Raw genomic sequence first — 26,512 nt, forward strand, 5'->3', positions numbered from 1 at the left:
AGTGAGGCAATGAAGGTTTTCCTATAATAACAATAGGCTAGACCTAAAATTTGACAAGTTTATGCCATGCTTCACAGGGAGCCAAACTGCACAGTCTGATGATGATGGTGATGATGATGAATAATCACACGAGCTGAGGTCAAAGTTCAAGCCGTGTACAAGGGCCTGGTCTGTTGGTGACACAGTCCAGACGTGCCGTCTGTGGGTTTGGTCTGCTGTTGACTTCAGTGTGTGCGCTAGTATCAATGTTGTGAGCTCACGTGGGACATTAATAAGCCATGAGTCAGAAATACAGTAGTTGCGAGTTGTGTTGGACTCATTCTATCAAATGAAGGAGAATATATTGAATACTATTTTATTCAGTTTGGGCAAATCTTTCTTACAACTTTATGATCTTTTTTTATTGTATCCCTGTGCCCTGGAAGTGAAAGAGGCCTTTTTGTTGACATTGTTGTAATATTCAGTCAGAGGGTGAAACGGTACTACAAATTGCATCATATCTGTCATTACAGACAATGGAGGCATTGCACATACACAGAAACGATCAATCTTTGTTAATATTAGTCTCATGTAAGGCAGCAATGATCAAAACTAATTGGACACTTCAAACGGTATTGTGACCTTTTCCAAAATGGAACACCGGGAGGTAGCACTACTCTAGGATCAACAATGCTAATTTGAAGGAACACTTTCATAGATAGCCACCTCTAGTGCAGTTCTTAATGTGGTAGTTTGGATTCATACATTATTTCCAGAGAAATTACATCCTATAAATGGAAAGTGACCAAAAACATGCATCTTGTGTTGAAAAGAAAGCCTCCAAAACAATGAAGACATACAGTTACGTTTTAATTGCCTGGTTTTTTGAAAGGGCCTTTCGGCTCTGTAGATGTTCCCAGGCTTCTTCTGCGAGGTTCCTGTTGTAATTGCACTAGTAATTGGCAAAGTGATAACCCCATTTCCACAGGAAACATGCCCCGGTTTCCTCACCCACCCCCGCTACCAGTACCCCTCCAGTAGTGGCGTAGCCAGCAAATTCCACCCCCAGGGAATGCTGCACCAGACACTGGAGTTCCCTCGGGCCCGGTGAATAGACCAGCAGGCGGACGAAGATACACACAGAGACAAAACACACGCACGCGCACACACACACACACACACACACACACACACACACACACACACACACACACACACACACACACACACACACACACACACACACATACACACACACACACACGTTGTTAGGGTAATTTCTCAGATAAGTGATAGTGCTAATAAGTGTGTCTGCCCAGATGTCGAAATAGTAAATGGTAAACAAGATTTTTTTTTTTTTTTTAACATCTGAGACATGCTTCAATGATAACATTATGGAAAAACATGGCTTTGCCCATGACCTTGAATCCCATCAAGCACCTAGAACAGAGACCAGACCCCTTCTCAGGTCCATCATTGACCTCTGACAAAAATTCCCAGAGACACGTGGCAACATCTTCCCATAAGAAACATGATCTTAGATTAGCATAGCACCAACTGCCCAAATACTTGTCTATACCTCGTATTTGTACAGGATAATTATGGGTGGACCTGCAGATGTGTTTTCATGCCTGTGGATGTAGAAATTCTTAACTTGGGGCTAGGAAAATATTCCTTTTAAGAAATAATCATGTACATGTGTACATGACCTCCAAATGGGGCTCCATAAAAGCTCTGTTGAGTATACTGTATCGCAGAATACTGGACCTGCATGTCACAGTCAAACCTTTACCAATTCCATCATGATGGAATGTGCTAACTTGTGTTACGCTGTTCAATTGGAAAACCGTGCAAAGTTTCCTTCCTCTAAATGTATCACTCTTGGTCAAATCAAAAGAAAAACAAATCCAGTACTGCTCATCTGCTACCCAAATTAGGAAACGTCCCACTTGTTCTTGACTGTGTCGATGAAGTCGTCAGCGCCGCTCTGATGCATTCAAGACATGCCAGCATGGAAAAAGTAGTGTTGACACTCGCCATATGCTTCATAGGTTCTGAGCTGGGTTTTTCCGCCTCATTGCTTCATCGTTGCCGTCACCGTGACATCCCTTCGCTTTAACTGGCGGCATCTGCATGTGACAGTCACGGTTCACTTCCAAGCCTGGTAAATGTTTGTGTCAGAGAAACAAATACAGATTTTTTTAAGAAATTGGCAATGGTGTCTTATGCAAATACACATTAGCCTTTGCAGATGTTTTAAAGAAGACAACAGGACAAGTGCAGAAGGTTTCTTAAGGTACTTACAAACACAGCATGTGCTGACATCTTTAATGTCATGCCTGCTTGTTATGGACAGTAATTTGCCATATAAACACAGACCACATTAGTTGTTTCTCACAGCTTTCACAAATAACTTCCCCATTTACTGTTGCTTAAATTATCTTCATCCTTACTTAACTCGAGCATGGATTTTTTTGTCTAACTGTTCAAGCAGTGTTGCCATTAACACTTTTGTTTAAGTCACATTAATCCTTAAACACTGCAACTTTAGACAAACAATAATTCTGACGACAAAAAAGAAAAGTGCCACAACTTTCACCCATTAACTGTCACTTAAGCGTAAAAATAAGTAGTGAACACAAAAATAGTGCAAACATGAGACTGAGTGCTTGTGACTGACTTTCTGGCCCTGTCTGTTACCCGGCGTCATTCTCACAGTGTCGCGCGTTAATTGAAACAATTGTGTCATGTTCTTGTAGGATGTTGGCGTGTGAAAATGTTTTCTTTTTCCTAACATCTGTGATGTGACAAGAAGGCAGATAGATAAACATAAACTAAAAGTGTCATTTGAGGCCACATGGCCCAAATACAAATGTGTTTGTTTACAGGGCTCACTGATGAAATTGCAATAAAACCAAGAGCCATAATCGAAATTGCAGGACAACAATGTGGCTTGCGAAAGACACTATAAATGAAGCATTGCGAAGTAACCAAGACGCCCTGACCAGTAAATCATTGTTATCAGGCGTAAGGGAAAGGCAATGTTTTCTTTCAACTAAAATCAATGCCATAAAAATGAAAAACATGATGTCACAATTAATGATTTAAAACACATTAATTTTGATGGGACAACTACTCCCCTTCACACACCAAAAAGATGGGCACAGTGATAATGCTGATTCTGTATCCACTGAGTGATTTTTTTTCCCAACACAATAGCTATAAATGATTCTTCAATCTTTAAAATACTTGTCGATTCATTTTGACACCTCTACTACTTGTGTGTGTGTGTTTGTGTGCATGTGTGTGTGCGCGCGCATGTGCAGGAATGCTCTTAGCTGTATCACACGCCACACATTTACTAATCACGTTGAGGCCCATCTGAGTTCCCATGACCAGTAGTCTTTAATCTAATGTTCAGCATGTATAAAACTGTTGACCCCTAATGTGAAATGAACACTCATGAACATCGAGTGGACACTCACTGAGGCGTATACTGTATGGACATGGACAAGCTTAAACTAATATAAAGTGGCCATTCATGCATTTCCCACTCTGCATGTCTGCCTTTGTGTGCTTGCATGTCCTAATAGGCGATGGCCTTTAGGATTATGTCTTGGTGCGTCCGTTCCTTTATATGTGAACTTTGATTCAGAGTGACAGGGGTCAGAGGGCAATTGGCTCAGATCAAAGGTCATGACCCTCATTGACCCTGCTGTCAACTTGAAGTTGATAAGAAAGGCTGGACTCTGTGGGCATACTTGTGTGGAAGTCTGCCACACTGCTCGTTTTCCTTGTGGATATTATATATTATTCTTTAGGATTCTGACAACTGACTGTGAGGCCTTTCCGTGTGGAGTGTTTTCACCATGGCTGTGTAGGTTGTTCACACCACAACCCAAAATATCCATGGTCAAATTCCAATAGTATGACAATAATTTAGGAAAGAAGAGCTATATCCATCGAGATTTAATTTCTCCAAGAATCATTATTGTGCTTATAACCAGATTAACACAAAACCACAAGTTCAGAACAATCAAATAAATTCTCCCATTCCATTTAATACCATAGCCATCGATGATTTGGTCATTAATTTCCTCATCCGTTTAATCAGCGATATTTAGTCAAATGTTCAGAAGGTGTCATTTTTTCCAACCACAATTTTGTGGTTGGAGAGGGAGCGTTATGGAGGGTCAGCAAGGCCAAGAGCCACCCTTCGACCAACCACTCACACCCGCTCGCAAATTTTGCCGGCTTGGCTGCTGTTGCCACGGCAACATTCCCAGGAGTAAGGGTGGGGCGGATGGAGCTGCTGGTTTCACGACTGAGTCAGTAGCGTGTGCAACCGTGCGTGTGTGTTTGTGTATTTGCAGGCTAGAGGAAAGAATGTCTTCATTCTGAATAAGCCATTCATGACGGTGATGGGAGGCATTTGACCAGGCTAAATTGTCGACAAGAATCTGTGTTTGTTTAGGATAAAGAGGGCTAGACGGATTGCAACCAGTCTGACAGATTTGGCTTGTGTCACACTCAAAGATCTTCAAGTATTCATTAATTGCTAATGAGAATATTTGAAATCAGAAGTAATCTAATTTACACACAATTCTTAATAGTTGTATCTTGTCCTCCTCCTCATTAGAAGCAAAGATTGACAAATAAATGCTGCATAGCTACTTCCTGTTTGGCTGCTTGGTAACCAGAACTAAATGTGGGCAAGCTTAGACTCAGACTCAACTTTATTCATCCTGCGGGATTGCTCCCTTAGGAAATTCTGGTTCCAGTAGCACACACAGAAATGGCACAAAAGAGAACATTACACATGAGTTACAAAGAAAGAAGAACATAATAAATAAAGCACATTGCAATAGCAATAAATAAAGTGGTGAGTAAGAAATAATAACAGCCAAAACCAAGGAAATTGTGTGAGTGCAGCGTGAATAGAGAAACTGTTTATGAAAATGATGACGGCGCACAGTATTATTGAGTTCATTTTTTGCAATCCTACTCATTGAAATAGCATTTTTAGGATTCTGATGGTGTGAGTGGGATCTGGTTTGGTTTGGCCCCTGCGATCCTATTGGGATGTTGATGTTCCCACTGCAGAGGTGGTTTCGGGTTCAATTAAGCTGAGCTTTTATATTGAACAAAGCAAGGTCGAGCTGCTCTTGTGGCATGCGCACTGTAATTCAGATGACTTGCTGGATGCTTGCGTATGCACATCCAGTGCGGTTGGTTCCCTGTGAAGAGACTGGCTTTCATAAGACGTGTGCCTTCAACTGGAAATGTGAAACTGTACTTTGGATATATGTATGCTTGTTATAATAAACAAAAATGAAGTACACTGCAACTGACAAACCCGCTAAAAGCACCACCAAACTTTTACAAAATAGACATTTGATGTTTTTTTGCCATGAAGAAGTCCCGAGATGTATTAGGTTGTTTCAAGTTTAGGTGTGAAACATGCTGACTCACCGACATGACCAAATAGTCCCTCTCTGTTTATTTGCTGCAATTACAAAACGCCTCTTATTAACTAGGCCCCCTTGAGTATATTCAATTTGGGTGAGAATCAAATCCCATGACAAGGGTACTGTATACCTTATGAGTGTTTCCAAGGCGGTCATGTTTTCATCGCAATTTGTGGGATTACGCAAATGCCACTAAAATATTTTCCAAGTAACACTGTGGGCAGTGCGGAATACACCATTAAAAATATTGCCATATTGGGTGTGGATCTTTTGGTTAATACTGCGACAAACATTTTCTTTTTCTCTCTCTCTCACTCTCTTGGTGAATATTTTGTTTTCAAAATAATCCTTATTTCTGATAGGCATGTAAATAGACATTGTCATCCATCTTTGTCCAAGTATTATGTGGGTAACCTTGAATGTTTGTCATTTCCATGATTCTATATCTGATTCTATATCACGATCCCATTATTCAGGCTATTCATTCCCCCCACTGTTTTTAACGACTCTGAAAACAGCATGCAACTATTTACCACTCTGACTATTTGCAGAAATACCTGCTGAGTTTCCCCATTGAGCTGAAGCAAAGCGTCACCTATCTTGTTTTTCTTTTTCTCTTTTTTTTATCCAACATCTTTTCTTCCTGTTGTTTTTGCTGATTATTACGTCTCAACAGCTCCATCTCAATAGATAGTTCTCCTCAGCAACATTCTCATGCTGGGACAACACAGTGACTGTTTAAAAATAATGTGGAAATAGCTCCGATTTGTTTTTTTTTCACCTCTGCCAAGCAGAAGTGTTTTGATTGTTTTTTAGTATGCTGTCATAGCCGTAGTTCAGCTTTTTGCAGCTTTTCTCTTTTGTTGAACGGGTACTAGTGTTAAAGCATAAAGCACGCTCCTGAATACACTTGCATTCCATTCTTAGAAATGGCTTTCCACATTTCTCCGTAGTATTAATATATACCAATTACCTCTCATAATTATGTCCTTTCCCCCTCTTTCTATCTTTTTCAATTTGGTATTGTGAAGTTCTTCACAGTCACCCTGGCTTCCTTGTCTTCCCTCATTCATCAACCATCCAATCATTATTTATCATCCCATTAGCCTTCTTTATCATCTCCCCCTATCTTCTTCAATACACCTATCCATGCATCGCTTTGTGCTCTCTCATTACTCTACGTTATTACACTCGGAGTCGGTCTTTGACTTGAGCCATGTGGTGCGGCTTCCCCCTCAATAACCCTCCATGTGTATCATGCCCCTCGCTGCCATCTCCTTCACAATCACCTCCTGTCGTCTCTCATTCCCGTCCACCCAGCTCACCGTCATCCATCACTATTTCATTATCTCTTCCATCAGGATTGCTTTCTCTCCACAGTTGCTCTTTCCCTCATCTGTCCATCACCATGTCATCTTTCGGCATTCTCATCTCGTAACGGTCTTACAACTATCAGACCAGTTTCATCTGGCTGTCACTTTTCACCATGTCAGATTGTCCACTTTTTTTTATCTTACCTCTCTGCTGTGCCTCCACCTCCTCTTTTTTCCCCATCGACCTATGTATGCTTGAATTTCACTCACATTTGCGAAAATGACAAAAAGAGAAGCACACTTTTTTTAACTAATAGAATAGAATCATTGAGCACAATGGCCCTTTCAAAGCTTGGTTCAATCACATAAGGGCCAAAAGAAAAATAGAGGACTCCTGTAGGTTCTGATTATTGCTTCTGGGAGTGACAAAATTACAGCACAGCTAGGAAAAGTAAACAAACCCACACCAGCTCCCAGCATGTAGCTGCTTAATTGGACTGCATTGCAGAAGTTTGTCATTCCGCCAGGTGAGACACTGCCACTCATTTGGCAAGAAACCAGACAAAAAGAGCAATTAACGCTTTCATGTTTTTGTTTTGAAAACAGGAACAGTTGTGTGAATTAATAGTTGAGACAATGCATAAATATAAATGTGAACAATATAAACATAAATATGTGGACATGGATGTTTTTTTTCTTTTCCTAAGCCCCCCCCTCCACTCGCGCACACACACGCACACACACACACACACACACACACACACACACACACACACACACACACACACACACACACACACACACACACACACACACACACACACACACACACACACACACTTTGTTCTTACCTATAACAATTAGACTACTGTATTTTCCAGACCATAAGCAGAAGCGAGTGGTAGTTTTTGCACAAACTTTAACCTCTTACCAGTGCGTCTTATCTATGGATTTCTCATGATTTTTATTTTATTGTATGATTTGTGCATAATCCCTTATATATCAAATATCTGCGGTTTATAGTCCAGTGCGGCGTATATATGAACAAAACATGATTTCCCCCTAATTTTAGCTGGTGCGGTTTATAGTTCAGAAATTAGGGTGGACTAATCAACATAGAATCTGTTACATTTTAACAATTTGTGAGTTAGAAAAGGTCAATTATTTTCTATTTTCCCAAATTTGTCACAAATTCCATGCACGTGTACGTATGTTGGGATCTTGTCCTACCATTTTGGACAAATCCAAATGAGAACATCCATCCATCCATTTTCTGAACCGCTTAGTCCCCACGGGGGTCGTGGGCGTGCTGGAGCCTATCCCAGCCATCAACGCGCAGTAGGCGGGGGACACCCTGAACCGGTTGCCAGCCAATCGCAGGGCACACAGAGACAAACAACCATCCGCACTCGCACCTAGGGACAATTTGGAGTGCTCAATCGGCCTACCAAGCATGTTTTTGGGATGTGGGAGGAAACCGGAGTGCCCGGAGAAAACCCACGCGGGCCCAGGGAGAACATGCAAACTCCACACAGGGAGGGCCGGAGGTGGAATCGAACCCGCACCCTCCTAACTGTGAGGCGGACGTGCTACCCAGTGTCCAACCGAGCCGCATCAAATGAGAACATTTTAAACTTATTTGCAGCCCAAACGTCTTTCTTTTTGTTTTCTTTGAGGCATTTTTGGATCAATATTTAATCCTTCTCATTGCTGGTTGTCTGCCATTAGGGGGTCAATCTACAAACAGGTACGGCTTGTCTGTGTAGGGGGGGGGCATCCTAGAAAGTTTGTCTTCATTTAAACGCAATCGTGGGAAACGAGGATTTTTGGCGACAGTCCTTGAGACATTATGAAATGGATAATGATTAAGGGAACCTTTGTAAAAAGTGCATGATGTTCCCGCAGAGGTTCCTTGAGCACATAGTGAACAAGAATAATTTGAACTACCTGTCACTACACAGCAGTTGAGTCAAAAGTAACCCTAAACCTAATCATAATCCCCAAATGAATAACTCATAAAACAACCCCAGAAATTGGGCTTTTTTGCAGTTCATTCATTCCTTACTTGAAATTCTGTTTAGCAGCACATTTCCACCAAGTACGCCAGTTCAGTTCAACTTGCCATGATGCTATTTGGATCTGTAACACTTCATCTGGATTCTGGAGGGGTCAGCTGTAGTGTTGCTGTATCAACAAACAACAGAAATGGTGTCAAACAGTAATGGTGTCAAACTCAAGACCCAGGAGCCAGGTTCTGCCCACCACATCATTCAATGTGGTCCACATGTGATCATACATTTATATAAGTTCACAGTCAGAACTGCTCTCTGAGGGTAACTATTAATTACCGCAAAGAATTACCACTAAAAATTCGTATGACACCTCGTGATCTACAGCAAATGGTCTGACCATTGTGGTGCGACACAGTGTGGTTTGCCAATCCAATGTCACTTTTGTAGTTGATGGGCCACAGTCGAGAGCCACAGTTAAATTACTGTACCACCCAAGATATTTCACAACCACTTTCAGTTGTTGAAAAAGAAAACACAAAAACAATTTCCTACATACTGAGCTTAACTAGATTTTACTGCAGCGTTGTGAAAATTAGACCTCCACTTGACTTTACTTGAAGAAACATTTTCCAGGTATTACTCAAAGTATAAAGTGTCTTAACTGGCTGTTAAAAAGAACTGTGTGTGTAATTGCATAATAATTTTCTGCCTTTTGCTGTTGAGTTTGTAGTCTATAAAAAAAGGCCTTTTACTCTTAGTTTTACAATTTGGTGCAAATTCGAGTCTATAAAAAAATATACTTGAAGTGTTAACACAAGACAGATGGATGTGCATTGGCTGCACTTACTCAGTTAGCCGCTGATCACCAGCGCAGTTCTCATAGTTGACATGTCAGATGACAGCTGCGTGAAGATACATAACGTTGTGCTTTAGCCATTTGTATGTTATTCAGTATGGTTTGCTTGTGTCTGAATCTTTTTTGTGCCTTAAAATTTGAATGTGTAATTTATTATGTACTGTAATTCCATGAATAAGGTCAACTGAGACTTAACTAGTGTTTCAATAAGAATGTGTGTCTGAATTAGCAGTTATGGATTATGTTCTGCCTAAAACTAATCTTACTGAGTCAACAATACCAACAAAATATCTGCAATTGCCTTCGTTGTAATCATTCTGGTTAATGCCTATGTGGTCCTTCCTTAATAGAACTGATCCAAAATGGGCGCTTGCTGACGCTGCCCTTGGATGCGGGAGATCTGCACTCTCTGCTGCCTGATGAAGATGGGATGCATCTTTATGTGGCTATGAAAGATAACCTGTTGTCGACCAGCATGGATGACATTACACAGAACCCCCGCAAGGTAGGTGTTTGTATTGCAAAGTATGATGACGTGCACACAAACATGACTACAGATCTAGACTTTTGGGCAAGATTTTGGTTTACAGCCCACATGTGCTTGGGCGTGACTGGCACATCTTGATTCTTGTGTGTGTGTGTGTGTGTGATAGGGGGTAGAAGGCAGTCTCAAGTGTTCACTTCACCGCAGCCAACTTTATGTCCCCTGCAAGTGAACATCTTGGGGGTTCCTTGTAGGGGTACGCGTCAATCTCCTGCATGGACTCGTGCAAATTTGTTTATCTAGATTTTGTAACTCTTTTGCACTGAATTTAAAGAGAGTGAGAGCAGCCGCTTCCATTGACTGGGAGCAACTCGACCAAAAGAAAGAAAACCGCACCATGCACTCAGTTAGACTAGACTAGCACTGGGCCTGAAAATAAAGCCTGTGAGTCAGAATTTGGAAGTAGCGGTGATTGATATGTACCGTAAAACACACCCCTCTGACTAATACTTTTTTTTTTCATTGTCCTCTGCTTGCCATCGTATTAAGTTTGTTTCTTCATTCCACATGCAGGTACTCATAAAATGAACCAAAGGAATTATGGTATTTTCCAGATTTTCATCTCTCCAGTTTGGCTCGTTGCCATGTTTGAGTGCAAGTAATGTTGATGTTTGATAAAAGAATAATCTCTGCCAAAAATGGTAATTGGTGTCAACTTTATCTATTCAAGTGATGCATTTTGACTGCTCTGAGATATTTTGGATCCAGAAGGAGCTCAGTTTGTCCTGAGTTGTTTGTAGTCTTTTCCACTTGCTTATGTTTTTTATCTGCTGAGTGGCTGTTGAAAATCTCAAGTTAACAAATGACAGATGTCTTGAAATTGCTAAATTTACAGGTTGTGAATGCAACATACATGGCACCATTCTCGCAATTTTTCCCAAAGCAAATCCTCTGAAAGCCATCATTTTTAGTGAAAATGGAAGGAAGTATGACACCCCTTGCAGTTGTCACAGCTTCGACTCGTTCTAAAAATAATTTCTACAAGACTGTGTCGTGCGTTTGTTTGGAAATTTTGTGTGCTTGGACCCAAGATAGTAGACCCAAGTGCATTACAATCTCTCATGTACTTACTGCATTCCAAATGTCTTTGATTGGGTCCAGTGAAGTTCTTCTTCTGGACCTTGTTTTGCACAGGCAGACAGCAACCCCTGCCAAAATTGTCCCCACAGAAAACAATGTCCAACAAGTATTGCTATGTCAGTAAACAACTCACTAAGTGGGATGCAAAGCCCAACTTTTTAATATCTTTTATTCACAATTTAATTTGTCCTTTTGTGTAGATGTCGTTCTTTGTTTCACATCAACGTAGAATGAGGAGAATCTGCTAACATGATTGTATAAATCTGTATGTATTGGTTGTTTTCATATAAAAGCAAACACTTAAGTTATTGTGGTTTTCTTTGCCTTTTACCAAATAGTGTAGAAAAAAGATATAGATACGTATCACTCTTCAATTTGACGCCAGTCTCAACACCCTGAGGCAGGATGTGCTGAGTGAGCCCTGCCCTTTCCTGGCCAAGATCCTGAGGATCACATTTCTGTCTCTCCCCGGTTGCACTAATATTCATGCCACCAAATGTTTGTAATCAAATCAATTTAGAAAAGATTCATAGCCAGATTTAATGCTCATGAACACAAACCTAGGCCTTAAATCTCTTGACATTTGTAGTTCTTTGGTTGAGCTTTAACATGCAGACAGACGTGATGATGGCTCTGCCAGCCCGTTAGGATGTGTTCGGGGTCACAGCAAGGACAGAGACAGGGCTGCACTGTCGCAGAAAAACAATACTTGCGTCAGTGAGACGTGCATGCGGGTAGAGAGCCAAGCAAGCAAGCAAGCAAGCAGGCAGGCGGGCAGGTAGGAAGTGCACAACCAAGAGTTTGCTGGCTGACCAGCCACCCACTCTGCCAGGCAGGCAGCCAGCACCAGGATAGATAGTCACATTCAAGACATAACTCAACTCTGTGCTGGCTAGAAAGTCATGTGCCATATTTATAGTCTGTTTATGAGATGTTCCAACTTGTCTGCAGTATTTTCCTCCCTTCCCTGTGGTGGTACAACCCCCCCGTGTTGCCACATTCTCATCATGACCGTTCATCTTCTCTGTTGACATATAGACTTTTCTTCTTTTCAGGACTCAGTGTAATAATTAGTAACTTCTTTTCACATGATGTGAGGTTAACCACATATTTTGGCAAGCTTAAGTGTTAAAATGCAACATCTACAGCTTTGGACAAGCGACATATTCTTCCAAGGATATTTCCATCAAACTTGGTGAAAATCTGCCCACTCATCACATCATACAAAGTAGTCAAATCATTAATCAACAATTTAAGCAAACCCAAGACCTTTATTTCTTATACTAGGCAACTTATGAAGAGAAATGTTATATGATGATGAAACGAAAAAGGATTCTCAAATATTATACATTGAATGTTTGTGAGAAGTTGCATAGTAATGTAGACAGGATAAACACAAAATTGATTTGATTTGTTAATTAGGTTTTGGACTGTGCAGAGTGTGCAAGGGAAGATGTTTCACATTCCTATTGTGTGCATAACAATTATTCTAAGTCTGATGCTCATAACCTTATGTGCAAATAATTGAAAAATAATAGGCAGTAATAAGGTTATGCCAACAACCAGTACACATTGTATATTTGATGACAATGAAACCTTAACATCATTTGGCACTTACTGTTGGTAATTCTAACACAGACATTATTTTATCAATGTCGAAATGCTTATACTGTGTGTTATACTGTTAGACCTCATCAGCTCAGGTTTGTTGTCGTTATGTCGGATACATTTGGTGCCTTGGTATGTTTGGTCTTTGATTATGCTGCTGACAAATGTTTAAGCCTTCTGAGTGCCCTTATTTAGCTCTGCTGGTAATTACTGTACAGTTTGCCATGTACACTCCATTTTAACTTTTCAATTTGAGTTGGAATTTAAATGTTATTCAGACAGCATTATAATCATTTACACAATTCAAAAGATAGCAGTAAAGACAATGCAAACAGATACATACATACATAGATATATCTACATAAAGAGAGAGTCGCTAAGAGTCCTTGACATAGCAGAAGAAACGGATTTGCTCATGTCCTGCCGCAGGTCGAGGCTGCGGGTCGTTGACAGTCACTTCCCCGCAATGAGGTACATTTCCAATGAATGACATTTTGGCATGGTGAAAATCCTTTGGCGGTGGTCCATGCTGGTTCCTGCCAGTGTGTGGTATGTGGCGATAAGGCGGACTGTGGTTTCTAATCTAATCGGCTATCCATCAGGCAGCGCTGCAACTACATCAGGGAGCCATTCCTTGGCATCCAAGATCGTTTCCTCATGGCACCCTCACTTGTCAGGACATCACTTTGGCGCAATTTTTGCCATGTTTTCAGTTACAATGATTACATTTTAAATGTTGAATGGCCTTAGACATTATCAACCCACAAACATCATTTCAGTTATCACCAGTTATCATATGTTGTGATAAACATTGAACTGTATAAACTTTTGTGTGGATAAGCTTAACTAATTAACATTGACCAGATTTTGGCACTCTGGCCAACATACTCATATTATATTTTTTGTCAGAATGCAGACAGTATTAAATTCTTCCCTTGCTTCTGCTGTGTCCAAGAAAAGCATTATATGCAAGAGTTAAACTTCAAACAGGTTGCAAAGAACTACAATCTGTCTTGACTTCGATATGTGCAGCTTTATCAGGTTTTTTGAAAATTTCTCGTTACATTCTTCTTTTTGACCTTGAATAACAACAGCATGGCCATACACTTTGGAACATAATCAACTCATCCCACATTGTGCAAGAATTCTTGACATTACTGTCGACAAATTCTTGAATTTTCATGAGGCAAAAATGTGCTTGAACTTCAGGGCAAGGCTAGGCCAGATAGCTTTAGTTGCAGTATATCAAGTATTTCAAACACAAGGTAACTCAGCATCCTTCACATAATTAGGAAAACAACATTTAATGATGTTCACAAATTAGACATTTAAAGTGGGAAAAACACAAAACAACAACAATGAGAATGATTGTGATGATTATGAAATGCTTTAAAAGACCATTAATCATAGGTTTTTTTTCTAACCTAGATTTAAAAGCATTTGCACTTGGGGGCTGACTTCACTTCTGTCAACATCTCATTCTGTTTGCATGCAGTGTAACAGCTAAACGCTGATTCACCATTATTGGTTTGACCTCCGGGCTCCTCTAATCGACCCGAGTCTGCTGACTTCAGAAGCATTCTGAGTTTGTATTTAATTAGCGTTGAAGCATGGATAAACTTCTGATCTGCTTGGAGCAAGCTGGTAAAGGACTATTTTAGTGGTTGGTTATGATATGACTGCCGAAAGATGGATCTGAATCAGCACGACGAGGTTTCGGACCATATTGACAACTTCTCCAAACAACGAGAAATATTAGAAGTTACACTTTGACATGAGTACAGCTCATCTTTGAATTCAACAAGACTCATTGCTGCTCAACTTTCCTTTTGACAAGCCACATTAAGAGAATCTTGGTGTGTTGATTCATGTGATACCTGAAGTCATTGAAAACCCTAAGTGATTGTAATGGCCAAATTAGCCAGTGGAGTCAGTCAATCAGAAGATTAATTAGTAGTCAGGCTGGTTGCTGCAGTAACAGCCCCGTCTCTTCTCCTCCTGACCTCTTTTGTCTCGGTTAGTGTTCCACTCATGCTGACTCTCCTCATAAAGCACCTGCCACTGCCAGATCCCCGTTAAGTGAAATGTAAAGCGAGCAGTGAAAACCGTCGTTAAATCTCACTTTCTCTCATTCTCTCCAGTTGCATTGGCCTGCCAGCCCGGATCGAGTCCAAGAATGTCTAATGGCTGGAAAGGATCCAGAGGTGAATCAGCATACCCAAACACAAATAGACTCTGCCTCAGCATATAAGTTACTGTGTGTTTGTTGTGCACACCTCTTGGCAAATATGAATCTGTGGCAGGAGTCACTTGAGATATTTTTTATTTTCTCCTCGCTGTCGGGTACATTTTTCCCCACTGTAGTAAGTAATTCAAACTGTCAAAAGTTTCATATTTGTTCAGGAATAAAAACAACTCTCAAGAACAACATTCACACAACTATAGGGAATTAAAAACAGGTGATGCTCCCACTGACTTTAAATGCCCCCTTCGTGTGAGTTGAAATCTGAACTTGCATTGCTGTCAAACAGAGAAACACATGCTATTTGATGATAATAGATTATTTTTCATAACAATAGTTCAAAGAGTTTGGAAAAGATCAACATCACGTGACTTTCTCTATCCAGATGGAGTGTGCTAACTTCCTACGAGTCCTGCAGCCCTACAACAAGACTCACCTGTATGTGTGTGGCACAGGGGCCTTCAACCCAAGGTGTGCTTTTATAGCTACCAGCATCTTCCAACAGGTATGACAGCAAACCCACATTTTGTCTGAACCAGGCTTAGTCACGTTTCAAATTTCCTCATTTCTGTGTTATTATTAGCAGTGGGTATTACAGACTAGCTCCTTATACAATAACACGACAATATTCGGCCCAAGATAACGCTAGCATCATGATACAAAATTGGACGATATAATCGATTTATTGCAAGAAAAGTACACCACATGTGGATATCAGCGTAACTGTAGAAAAGGTTGGCTTTGTGCAAAATAGAACCATATGCATGGAAACCACAGAAATGTTTTCTTTAAATATACACGTTACAAAATACTGTTAAAGCCATAAACTGTGCTCAAACTGGGTTGTTATATCTGCATTATCATCCGTAGTTTTGAATTCCTCTTGCCTCGACATAACGTTTTGGACAAATGTTTGTATGTTTTGGTAGTAGTGTTAGTGTCTGTGTGTTCCAACTTCCAGCGTTGGCCCCCATGCACATCCCTATCAGGTAGTGTGGTGTCTGCCCCTATAGCCATGCAAGGACCACTATTCCTCCAGTCTCAACTTTCTCTAAAGTAGAAATGTATGCCCTGTTTTTAAAATACGAATGTAAATATCCAGCGTAATCCCTCCAATAAAATATGTACGTATCTTGATAAATGGGGTGCAATAGTATAGTATATTTTAAAGTGGAATGACCCAATTTGGTTTGATTCAGTGGTGAAAATTGACAATTATTTTGCAAATGTGACATTTCCGTCAAAGAGACTTATCAAATTCTAAACCAGTGCATTTGTCAATTTTGTCATGTTTATCAACAGATAAAAAGTTCTAAATTATGTGATTGGCAATTATGAATGCATAGGTTTAAGGCCGTGCCTCTTGTGTGACCGTGTGGTCAAAAAAAGCTGTGTGTGCTTGTGTGCATGTGTCAGGGACCAGATAATCCCATGAAAGGCCACGCAAGATCAGAGCAGGTGTTCAGACGTGGTACTTAGAGGAACTGGTGGCGCTGGCTGATTTAAGACTGGACTTAACACATTTTAAAATCCCTCCACTTAGCCTATTAACCCCAAATTATTTTTGTGTGTGTGTGCGTAACTGATTAGCCAGTTCCCAATGAAAAAACTCTTTCATACATTTAATGCAAAAATAATCCATGTCTCTGTTTTGGCCTCCCAGCCAGGACACCAGACCCTCTCCTACAGCCAAACCGAATGTGGGAAGGGCAAATGTCCGTACGATCCGTTTCAGAAAACAGCATCAGCAGTTGTCGGTAAGTTCGGTGAGGTTTGGAGTCGAGATTGAACATCTTGGTGGATAGAAGCTGGTACGTTTCTCCCACGTTGTGTAGATGGCGAGCTGTATGCTGGCATTACTTCAGACTTCATGAGCAGAGACTCTGCCTTCTTCCGTAGTCTTGGCAACCGGCATGTCATCCGCACCGAGCAGTACGACTCCACCTGGCTGCAGGGTAAGAACAAAAAACATACTTAAAGTTGCTGTCGTATGTCTCTTGTGTATTCTGACTTCTATCCAAACACATATTTCTTTTCAGTTAGGAAATATTTTTCTTCATAGACTGACATAACACCCCAAAAAGTACAAAACATTGAAGCAGACGGGCTTGAGCAAGTCTAAGTGTGAGTCCCAAAACAAATGCGGGGTTCAATTGGTCTCATAAAAAATTAGCAGTGTGTTTCTGGACATGCTCCATGTATAAAAAGTGCCCCAAGACATCCTCTGATATAATTGGGCCCATTATAAATAAAATTGAAATACTGTGATTGAATTAATTGAATCAACTGAGAGTAATCATAATGAAATCTGGAACAAATGAAATGACATTGGATATGGCTTTGGTCAGCTCTCGTCTCAACAATAACATCGTTGCATCACTTTCAGATTTAATTGCTGCTGTGATATTGTATACGCGTATCCAAACAATTATTCTATAGGAAGGCTTCATCTCCAGATGGGCCTTTGTAATATTGGTCCCACCAATGTAAAGTCAACTGTGATGAAAATAGCAAGCGTTGTACATAGCGTTGTAGATGACTGATGTTTTATGGGATCGAATCTATGTTAAACCGTCTGCTGAACGCCAGGCAGTACTTCGCAGTTGTCTGCTGGTGATAACAGATACAGTACAAGATGATTTTTTTACTGCGCATAACATGAACCTCTATCGTTCCTACTCTCCCTTTTGCACTCTTACATGTAAATGTGCAATCAGCAGCAGGTTGCGCAACAGATTAATGTTGTTGTTTTTGCCTCTGTCCCTCACTCACCAGATGCCCATTTTGTGCGGGTCGCACCACTGTCTGAAACTGATAATCCGGAAGACGATAAGGTCTACGTGTTCTTCACCGAGCGCGCTCAGGAGGCCGAAGGGGCCACTGGGAAGGTGCTCCACTCCAGAGTGGCCCGGGTGTGCAAGGTAAGGATGCTGAAATGTTTGCGGCCAGTACCTGTATTTGTTTACATGCTTCTATCGGCCTCAGACTGCCTGTTTATTTTAAAGTGCTTGCCTGCACATGTTAGATACGTGCTTAGCTGTGCATGTGTCTGAGTCCATGCAGGTGTGTGTTTTTTTTTGTAGAAAGCTTTGTTTGGATGTTCCAACCACATCATGTAGATAATCACACACACTGGGACTGTTTATATTTGTCATCTTCTCTTGTGTCTGCTGCATCCTCTTACTTTCGGACTATTTCATGATGATCGTTACGTGTGCATGATGACGTTTGCATTTTGCGCAATGTTTGTTGCTCAACCTCCAATTTGCTTGGATTAGAATATTTAATCAGTTCCTTCTACAGTCAAATTGTCACCATCACAAACCTGTAGCTGTTTATTCAATGCTTTAACTAACCCAAGTCCGAAAGATATAATTTTTTTATATTCATTGTATTTATATTTTAGTTTATATTATTATTTTTAATTTGAATGCGATTTGTTTTTGTGTGCAGAATGACATTGGAGGCCAGAGGAGTTTGGTGAACAAGTGGAGCACCTTCCAAAAGGCTCGTTTGGTGTGCTCAGTCCCAGGACCAGATGGCCTGCAGACACACTTTGACCAATTGCGTGAGTACAAAGAGTGATAAAACCTCACATGTGCAGTAAAAATGAAAATACGTCAGTCTTTCACTGTTAGACGCAGTAACGACCTGGTTGCCCTTGCTTCGTTCCTCCTTTTTGTATGTTTTGTTAACGAGTGTGAGGAAAGGAAGGACGAGCAACAAGTTTTTGCTTCAAAGAAATATACGAGTGCACAAGCACCGACCGCTTTGGCGTAACTGAATAACTCTGCTGTTTCCACGGTGATCAACAGCCGTGTCGGTCACCTTGGGTCTGTCAACGTGCCTCAGCCTTGGTAACCGTTGCAACTGGCCTCAACAGTTAGTTCCTGCCGTTTTGCTCATTATCAGAAATATCCTCTGGGGGGGTTGTGTGTGTGGTTTGGAGCATCTATGTTGGTGTGTCTTCTCTCAGCCGAGTTCCCTTTCCATTTAGTATGATTCTCTCAGTCTGTTGTATAAGCAAATATCAAAATAGTTTTGCAGGAGTTGACAATGAACAATGTCATGGCGTAACAAATGCAGAAGGCCGCCGGATGCGATCGGAGTGTAATGTTAAACCTTGACCTACTGCCCTCAGTGTGCTGAAAGCAATTGTCGCTGTCCCAGGCACAGATTTAATTATCTGGATGTCCAAAGCTGCAACAGCATATCCCGCTTCACTGAAAGGGACTGGCTTGTCCTTACTGTAAGGGACATGTAAATACGTAAATTTCATTAAAAAGATTCCCTCCAATGTAGAAAGGCGCCTCAAGGCAGTTATGACTACAATATATTTGAGGCACTTTTATTCACACACAAATGCAGAGTGACTGAATTAAGGAAACTGGAGATATCATCACCCATAAAAATAATTCCGTAAAGCCTTTTCACCTTTTACAGTAACTGGTGGCTGCCAGCAATGACCTCAGTGGCAGATCAAGCTTGATTCAATTTACTAAAGAAATACTGTAAACTCTACTTTTGAGGCTAAGAACAAATTGACATCCTTCTATTTCAACATTTGACGCACTTGTCGCTTTATTCCTACTTTCAAATAGTGCACAGTCACAACATACTGTAAATCAAAGATTCTGTGATGTTCATACCTTGTTTCTATATCAATATTCTATCGACACTGTAGAGACATGCAGAGAGAAACCGTGGAAATTTGGAGTATGTGGAGACAGGAGTGCATTCTTATCTGCTGTTTTTTTTAACGGAGGACGCACAAAGTAAACTTCAGCGCCCCAATGTTTGTTGAAAACTAAACGTGCCCACACACACACATACACACGCACACACACAGAGAGCACAAGCTCCCACACGGGGGATTAAGCCATCAGGTTAAGAATGCTGTCAGTGCTGTGTTTACGCCACGCTTAACCACACAGAAACACTACAAATCCCAAGAAGCCTTGAGGCATCTGCGGGTCCCTCATGGAGGAACCGTGGTTAACACCTGGCTATATGTGCGATTGTGCGAGGTGGTCAGATGACATGAAAAAAACCTTAATAAGAAGCATTCCCATAACCCTTCACTTCAGGGGTCAAGGCTATTTCCATGTGTGTAGGCCATGGGGACGAGGCTGTGTTTTCAACCTCAAAATATGTCTAAAGCCAGTGTTTAAAAACTTTTGCAGAAGTTTTGAATTGTTTATACTAGTTCAACATGTTGCTCAGGTCATCTTTGCTTATGAATGTCAACAGGCGCGTCTGGGTTTATGTGTCAAACTCATCTAATGCAGCACTGTTTACACTGTCTTCTGAATGGACGCAGAGCTGCTGCTCATAAACATTGTTGGATGAATGTTGTAAATATTGACTTGAAATAACATCTAGGTGACTGTAAAGAATTACGAACATCTAGGTGACTGTAAAGAATTATGAATGCAACGTGCTCACGCAGGAGTATCATAGTCGTGAAAACTTTTTTAATAAATAATCAATGTATATTCACAAAATGATTGCCTTGATACAACTTTATTTCTGATCAGTCACTATTTAAGTGTAATTTTATTTCAGTTGAAACATGTTTAAAAATAAATGATCAATAAACAAAATTAACTATAACCATATTATGTAATTATAACACAAACAAAAAAGAAATCCCGAGATTCACTCAAGTCTGATGTGGTACAACATCATGCATGACAGTGTTTTGACATTAATGTGTAAAATTTAGCTTGGATAAAATAAAAATATTTTCAAATATATATATACAGTATTTTGGTGATGAATTCTACTAATTTCTTATGACCTGTAAGCTATAACACAACGCAATTGAGCTATTAAAAGAATAGCGCTATACTTTACAAATGACAAAAGAAAAAACGTCTGTCACCTTTTAAAATAGTTGTCAGAAACATACGTTCACAATTATCTAGTATGGTTCAGTTGCCTTTAATTTGAAGTGATCACCCCCTCACGGGACAAGATTTCTCTACGTCACTCTGCACGCACGCACTTGGTTCCACTCATGTGCTTGTGAGTGTTGATGCAACACGTGAAACTGTGAGTCAAACGTCTGCTGAACCATAAACACAGACAGTCGGCTGTGTTTACTGTTTTATGTCTTGTAGATGACATTCTCACTGCCTTTTTTGACTGAAACACCTTCTGGTAAACGCCACCAGACATGGGAAAGCTACTCTGCTCATGTTTCGGAGAATGTCTTATTATAACAACAATGATAAAGCCATTCTTCCTCATAATACATTTCTATTAGGTAATAAAAAGAAAATGTCCCTAAAAAAATTAGCATCATCTTCTAGGAAGCCACTTGAACTTCAAATTTATAAAGATTTGAGTGTCCCCAAGGAAAGAACAGAAACATTCCTGAAGTCGTTATGTTTTTTCAAGTAACATTTTAATTTTGCAATGCAAAAGTAATTTATAGTGACTCCTGTCTGTTGATAATCAAATGTGCAGGTAACCTTACTTTTACATTGTTATGATTATTTTTTCTATTTGTGTTAGTTTTACTTTAACAAAGACCATTACTGTCATTTAATTTTTCATGAAACATACAAAGAAAGACAGGAGGGGTGAAATAGGAGAAGGAGGCCATGAGATGGATTTACATGTACTGTATGACTCATCCTACCGAACATCAACACTGTCCGATTACTCTGTCAAGTATTGTTTAATACTTTGTTACCTCACCCAGGAAACACCTCCTACAAGTATGTGAAGTGGGCATGAAAAGATGCTTTGTTATAACAAGGAAGATTGATTACGTTGGAGGCCTCCATTCAGCTTCTCCTATCCATCATAGCTTGTGTGAAGGAAGAGTTTTTGCAAAAGCAACACAAAAAGGAATTAAAATGGCTGCTTGCCAGAAGAGGAGTAGAAAAGAAGGGCTTCAAAGGAAGGCGGTGAAGAGGGAACACAATGAAGCAGAACGAGAGGGAGAGGGTGGAGGTTAAAGCGTTAGGTGTCGACCAGACCAGAGGAGGAAGGAGAGCGGGGACATGAGCTAAAGCCGAAGCTTTAGTTGGAGGTTAGGGAGGGAGGAGGAGGAACCGAAAGAGGAGAGCGAGAAGGTGAGGAGGGGACTTTAGGCTGTTATCTCCTCCACACAGTGCTGATTATGGAGCCATTCAGTAGTGCAATCTAACATAAGATGAGAAGGGGAGGCAAGGACGATAAAAAGGAGGGAGGAGGCAATAAATCCAGAAAAGTTTTTACATGTTCTGTCCCAAGATAGAGGTGGAGGATAAAACCTGAGGCAAGGACCGGAGATGGCGCCAACCCGGGCAGAAGACATTTTACCCTCAAACAATTCAGACATGTGAAGTGAAGCAGAAAGGCTGTGAGGGGGCGATGGGGAGGCAAGGTGGGAATAACTGGCATGGGGTGGGAACACACACAAATGTGAAACGAGGAGAATGACATGGACGTGAAGTTTCAGGAGGTGATGGCTGGGACAGAAAGTACTTCATGAATCACAAAGCAAAGCTTTTTCAAACACGTCACAAAGTTGCTTTTGAACATTAAAACACAGTAAAACACGCAGTAAACACACAGTAAAAAATAAAAAAAACTTGAATGACAATATTTAGAAGTTAGCAGTGATACTTTGAACAGTGACATTATTTGGGATTGAAAAAACATTGGAAGCCCGAAAACTTTGTGAAGTCAACTGTTTGATCTCCTACCGTATTTAGATAAGGCAATGAGGAAAACGGTAATGGTGATGGCATAAGAAAAGGAACCTTTTTTCAAGTGAAAAAAATGTGTTATGCTAATGATATACATCGTTTTGCACTCATGTGACAATTGACTATGCTAAAATAATACCCAAAACCTTATCATAAGACAGAACAACAAACCAACGGGTCAGACAGCCTCATCTTATCATTTGTGTCCTTGTAAAGTGGTCTGGACTTTTAGGACTGAAAGCAAGTGAAGGACATCAAGTGGAGGATGTCAGCCGTTGCCAGAGGGCACAAAAACCTGTCAGACAAAAAAGATGGAGCAATCGAAGAAATAAGGCCAATAGCCCAGAGGGCTATAAAAGCAGACGAGCTGGAAGTGAGCCTATTAGCGATACAATAAGACAATGAGGGTGAACATTAGCAGTGCGGCCACAAATGTGACAAAGGGAAGAAGGTATGTTGGCATTCATGGTGACTGGGTGGGAGGGAGGCGGAATAGGGGTCCCTGCCTTGGGGGCTACGGCGAGACAATTAGGATGAGGAGGAGGAGGAGGAAGAAGATTAGCTCGATACGGCAGGTCTGCAGGCTAGACAACACTATCTTCCCTGAGGGGGTAACTGGCTTTTTTGTTTAGGGAAGAAGACACAAGAACAATCCTCCAGAGAAAATAGGCCAGACAGATAGATAGACAGATGGACGGGGAAGATAGAATGACTTGGACAGCCGCAAGGAGGGAGGGTGGCACGGAGGACAAGGGCGGGATGTGGGTTTGTAGTGAAAGTGAGAAACAAAGAAAAGGGGAGCAGCACCAAAGGGGTCCTGAGAAGCCCAGGTGGATTTGAGCAAAAAAGGGATGGGGGCTGAGCACCTGGTCAGAAGATAAAGACACAAAGAAAGTCACGAGTGAGGGTGTCAAGAAACTGTAGTATATTAGCAAAACTGATCTGTCATGTATTATATTTGTTTATTTATTTATTTTTGCAGGATGTCTGTGCGTATGCTTTGCTTTCCCTCCCACGTGAAGGAGGTCATGTTACATTTGCTGAAGTTAAATAATAAATCAGGATAAGGGCTCAGGCAGAACTCAGGCAAAGCAGCACTAAATCAGACCTGATTTAAACTCGTCACATGGTGATAAAAGTAAATTTCCTCCTGCCACGCTGAACTTTAAATAAGAAAGATGTTCTCGCAGAAAGGAACAAAGACGGAATATTCAGAGATGTTTTTTATAGTATCCAAATTACACCACAGTTCTCTGAAGTGAACGTCTGTTTTTACTTATTACACTGTGGTCTCCTCACATTGTGCACAGACCCTCAGGATTGTATTTTCTCAGCAAGCGCCACAAATACAGTGGACCCCTAGCTCGTATAATCATATATGCATTCATGATGTCACGTAAGAGCTGTCCTTTGGCAATACTTATCCCAAAAAATAAGCACCCTCAATGTGGAGACATAAAAAAGAAGAAAAGTAGTAATTAGATGTAGGCAGATTTGTATCCAGAACATTTAGACTCTTGTGTCACCACACTATACGTTAGATTGTTGAACCTTCTATCGCCATCATCAAAACTTTTGTAATTGTGAATCCAAAAACTCATTTTTAAACTTAAACAACAAGTTAAGATGTTTAAATGCTGCTTAAAACAATGCTGGTGATAGTGACTGATAGAACTGATAGAAAGAACTCAGGTGTCCAATTTTTAGAACAGGATTGTTCAGCAGAGTGCCAGTATTGCAATAATGTTATGAAAATACATTGGGTTAAAATTGACTGAATGAATGAATGATTTTAATCTCAGGGAAATTGTGGCAGAATTTGCTGTAAAATATTCTTAAATGGCAAGTTGTCTTCCATATTAGTTTTTTTTTGTGCTTCTTTTTCTGGTTAATTGGTTCTTTAATGCTTTAATTACTTTCACTGGGGTGCTTAACTTTTCAGGTCAATTATTGCAGAACTCTTGCCTCTGATATTTTACCAGCAAATTATCCCTCCATATTTGAGCGTGTGTGTGCATGTGTGCATGTGTTATGAGATGAGATTAACCTTCATCCAGGGACGTGTGGGTCCATGGAGGCCACCTGAAGCACAAGGAACGTTAGGAATGTGGGAACCGCCAGACGCTTTGCTGTTTGCCATCAGAGGAGGGAAGAGAATAGGGGAGCAGAATAAAGGAGAGAGGAGAAATAACAGAATTGTTTGTAATCTAAAACGGGTACACATTTATTTTATTCCTATCCACATTCGTGTGCCTATCGACACATATACTGTGTATAATTAGCGACCTTCTTAACGTCCATAAAAATTGTAGAAGATATAAAAAGCTACCGTAACACTTGCATATGCAAATTGCAAGTAGAAAGTGATGTTCACGTCTTTGTGGTAGGGTAGTGACTTACTTCCTGCATGGCCAATAAATGAGACTCCCCTCATTCCCTTGAAATGAAGCACGACAGAGTGCACGTGTACTTTGCCTATGAGACTATAAAGCCCACAATGTTACATTCAGTGGACCCAAATTTTATTTTAAATTTCCTATCATGTCATTTGAAAGCATGCAATACAATTTTGTCACTTGAGTTTAAGAATGCATCTATCCTGAACTCGCTCTTCATCATTCTCTCAACAGAGGACGTCTTCATCCTCCATGGCAAAGACAAGAAGAACCCACTCATCTATGGCCTGTTTACCACTTCAAGGTAACACCCAACACTGTTTTGTAATCATGTCGCTTGCCGTGCGGGAAAATGCCAGCATGGTGGTGGGTGGGAGTCGGCAGGAAATCACGCTGCGAAGCGAGATTTGAGATCACACAGGGTGGAGGGAAAAAACTCTGAATCATGGTTATTGATCAACTGCCGCTGTTATATTTAGCTTCAGGACTGCACAGAAGTTACGCTGAGAATATAGAGGTGACAAATATCAGATGCCTCATGAGTTTTTTGCGGATTTCTACACAGAGAGCAACAAAGGCGATCATCTGTGATCATTCCCACCACGGTCGCACTTCAGTGTGTGCGCGGTGCAGAGATAATGCAACATATTGTGGAATTCACACTGGCTGCAGGACCTTCTGCCACTGACTTCTGAATTGAACACATTCATGCTATGAAATAGCACGTCATCATGACTGATCCTGCTGCGACAGTAGCTTTTTGTTCGCTACACGGTCACATTGTGTATCTCATGGCAAGGCAACTTTTCTTTTTAGTTTGCTATTAAGACTAAGGTTGTTCCATTCCCACAGCACCCTTCTTCATTTACTTCTTCGTATTATTCAGAGGTGGTTGGATACTAAAATTATGTATTTAGCTTGACTTGATTCATGTAGTTGCTGACCATGTCTTTATATTTTTTGAAAACATCTACCACATTGGCTGAAAATTAAGTTGCACGTATCTATAATTGTCAGGAAATCTTGGATCCTTTCCCAGTTTTCTCTCACAAGTAAAAATAATCAGTAGCAGCGCAAGCGTGATGACAGGTGACACCACGGTGGTGGGAGTTGATCTGCTTCAGGCTTTTATGAAAAAGTCTGTGGAAGCTCACCAGGAACTGACAGGAATCCAGGGAGGGGTGAAACCGCATAGCTTAACCAAGGTCATTGCTATGAGGTCTCTAAAGCACTCATGACCACACAAGTCAAATTCATTATAGGGTGTGCACAATAACCAGCTTATTGAACAATTTCTAAATCCTTCTCCAT

At 40.7% G+C, this 26,512-nt stretch overlaps 1 protein-coding gene across 3 annotated transcripts in view; it reads left to right on the forward strand.

The window, feature by feature from the left end:
- The window catches only part of sema3h (sema domain, immunoglobulin domain (Ig), short basic domain, secreted, (semaphorin) 3H), a 44,702-nt gene that overhangs the window by 10,713 nt on the left and 7,477 nt on the right, over positions 1-26,512 (forward strand). For all 3 annotated transcript variants that reach the window (XM_088368583.1, XM_088368584.1, XM_088368585.1), the window contains 8 exons: positions 9,979-10,133; positions 15,002-15,064; positions 15,488-15,607; positions 16,766-16,859; positions 16,938-17,057; positions 17,878-18,023; positions 18,556-18,670; positions 25,436-25,505. In XM_088368583.1, coding sequence (XP_088224709.1) covers positions 9,979-10,133; positions 15,002-15,064; positions 15,488-15,607; positions 16,766-16,859; positions 16,938-17,057; positions 17,878-18,023; positions 18,556-18,670; positions 25,436-25,505 — 883 coding nt within the window. The remainder of the gene's footprint in view (positions 1-9,978; positions 10,134-15,001; positions 15,065-15,487; positions 15,608-16,765; positions 16,860-16,937; positions 17,058-17,877; positions 18,024-18,555; positions 18,671-25,435; positions 25,506-26,512) is intronic.

The sequence above is a fragment of the Syngnathus floridae genome, chromosome 2 (assembly GCF_059516105.1).
Source record: "Syngnathus floridae isolate MCC-2025c chromosome 2, RoL_Sflo_1.0, whole genome shotgun sequence".
Taxonomy (NCBI): Eukaryota; Metazoa; Chordata; class Actinopteri; order Syngnathiformes; family Syngnathidae; genus Syngnathus; species Syngnathus floridae.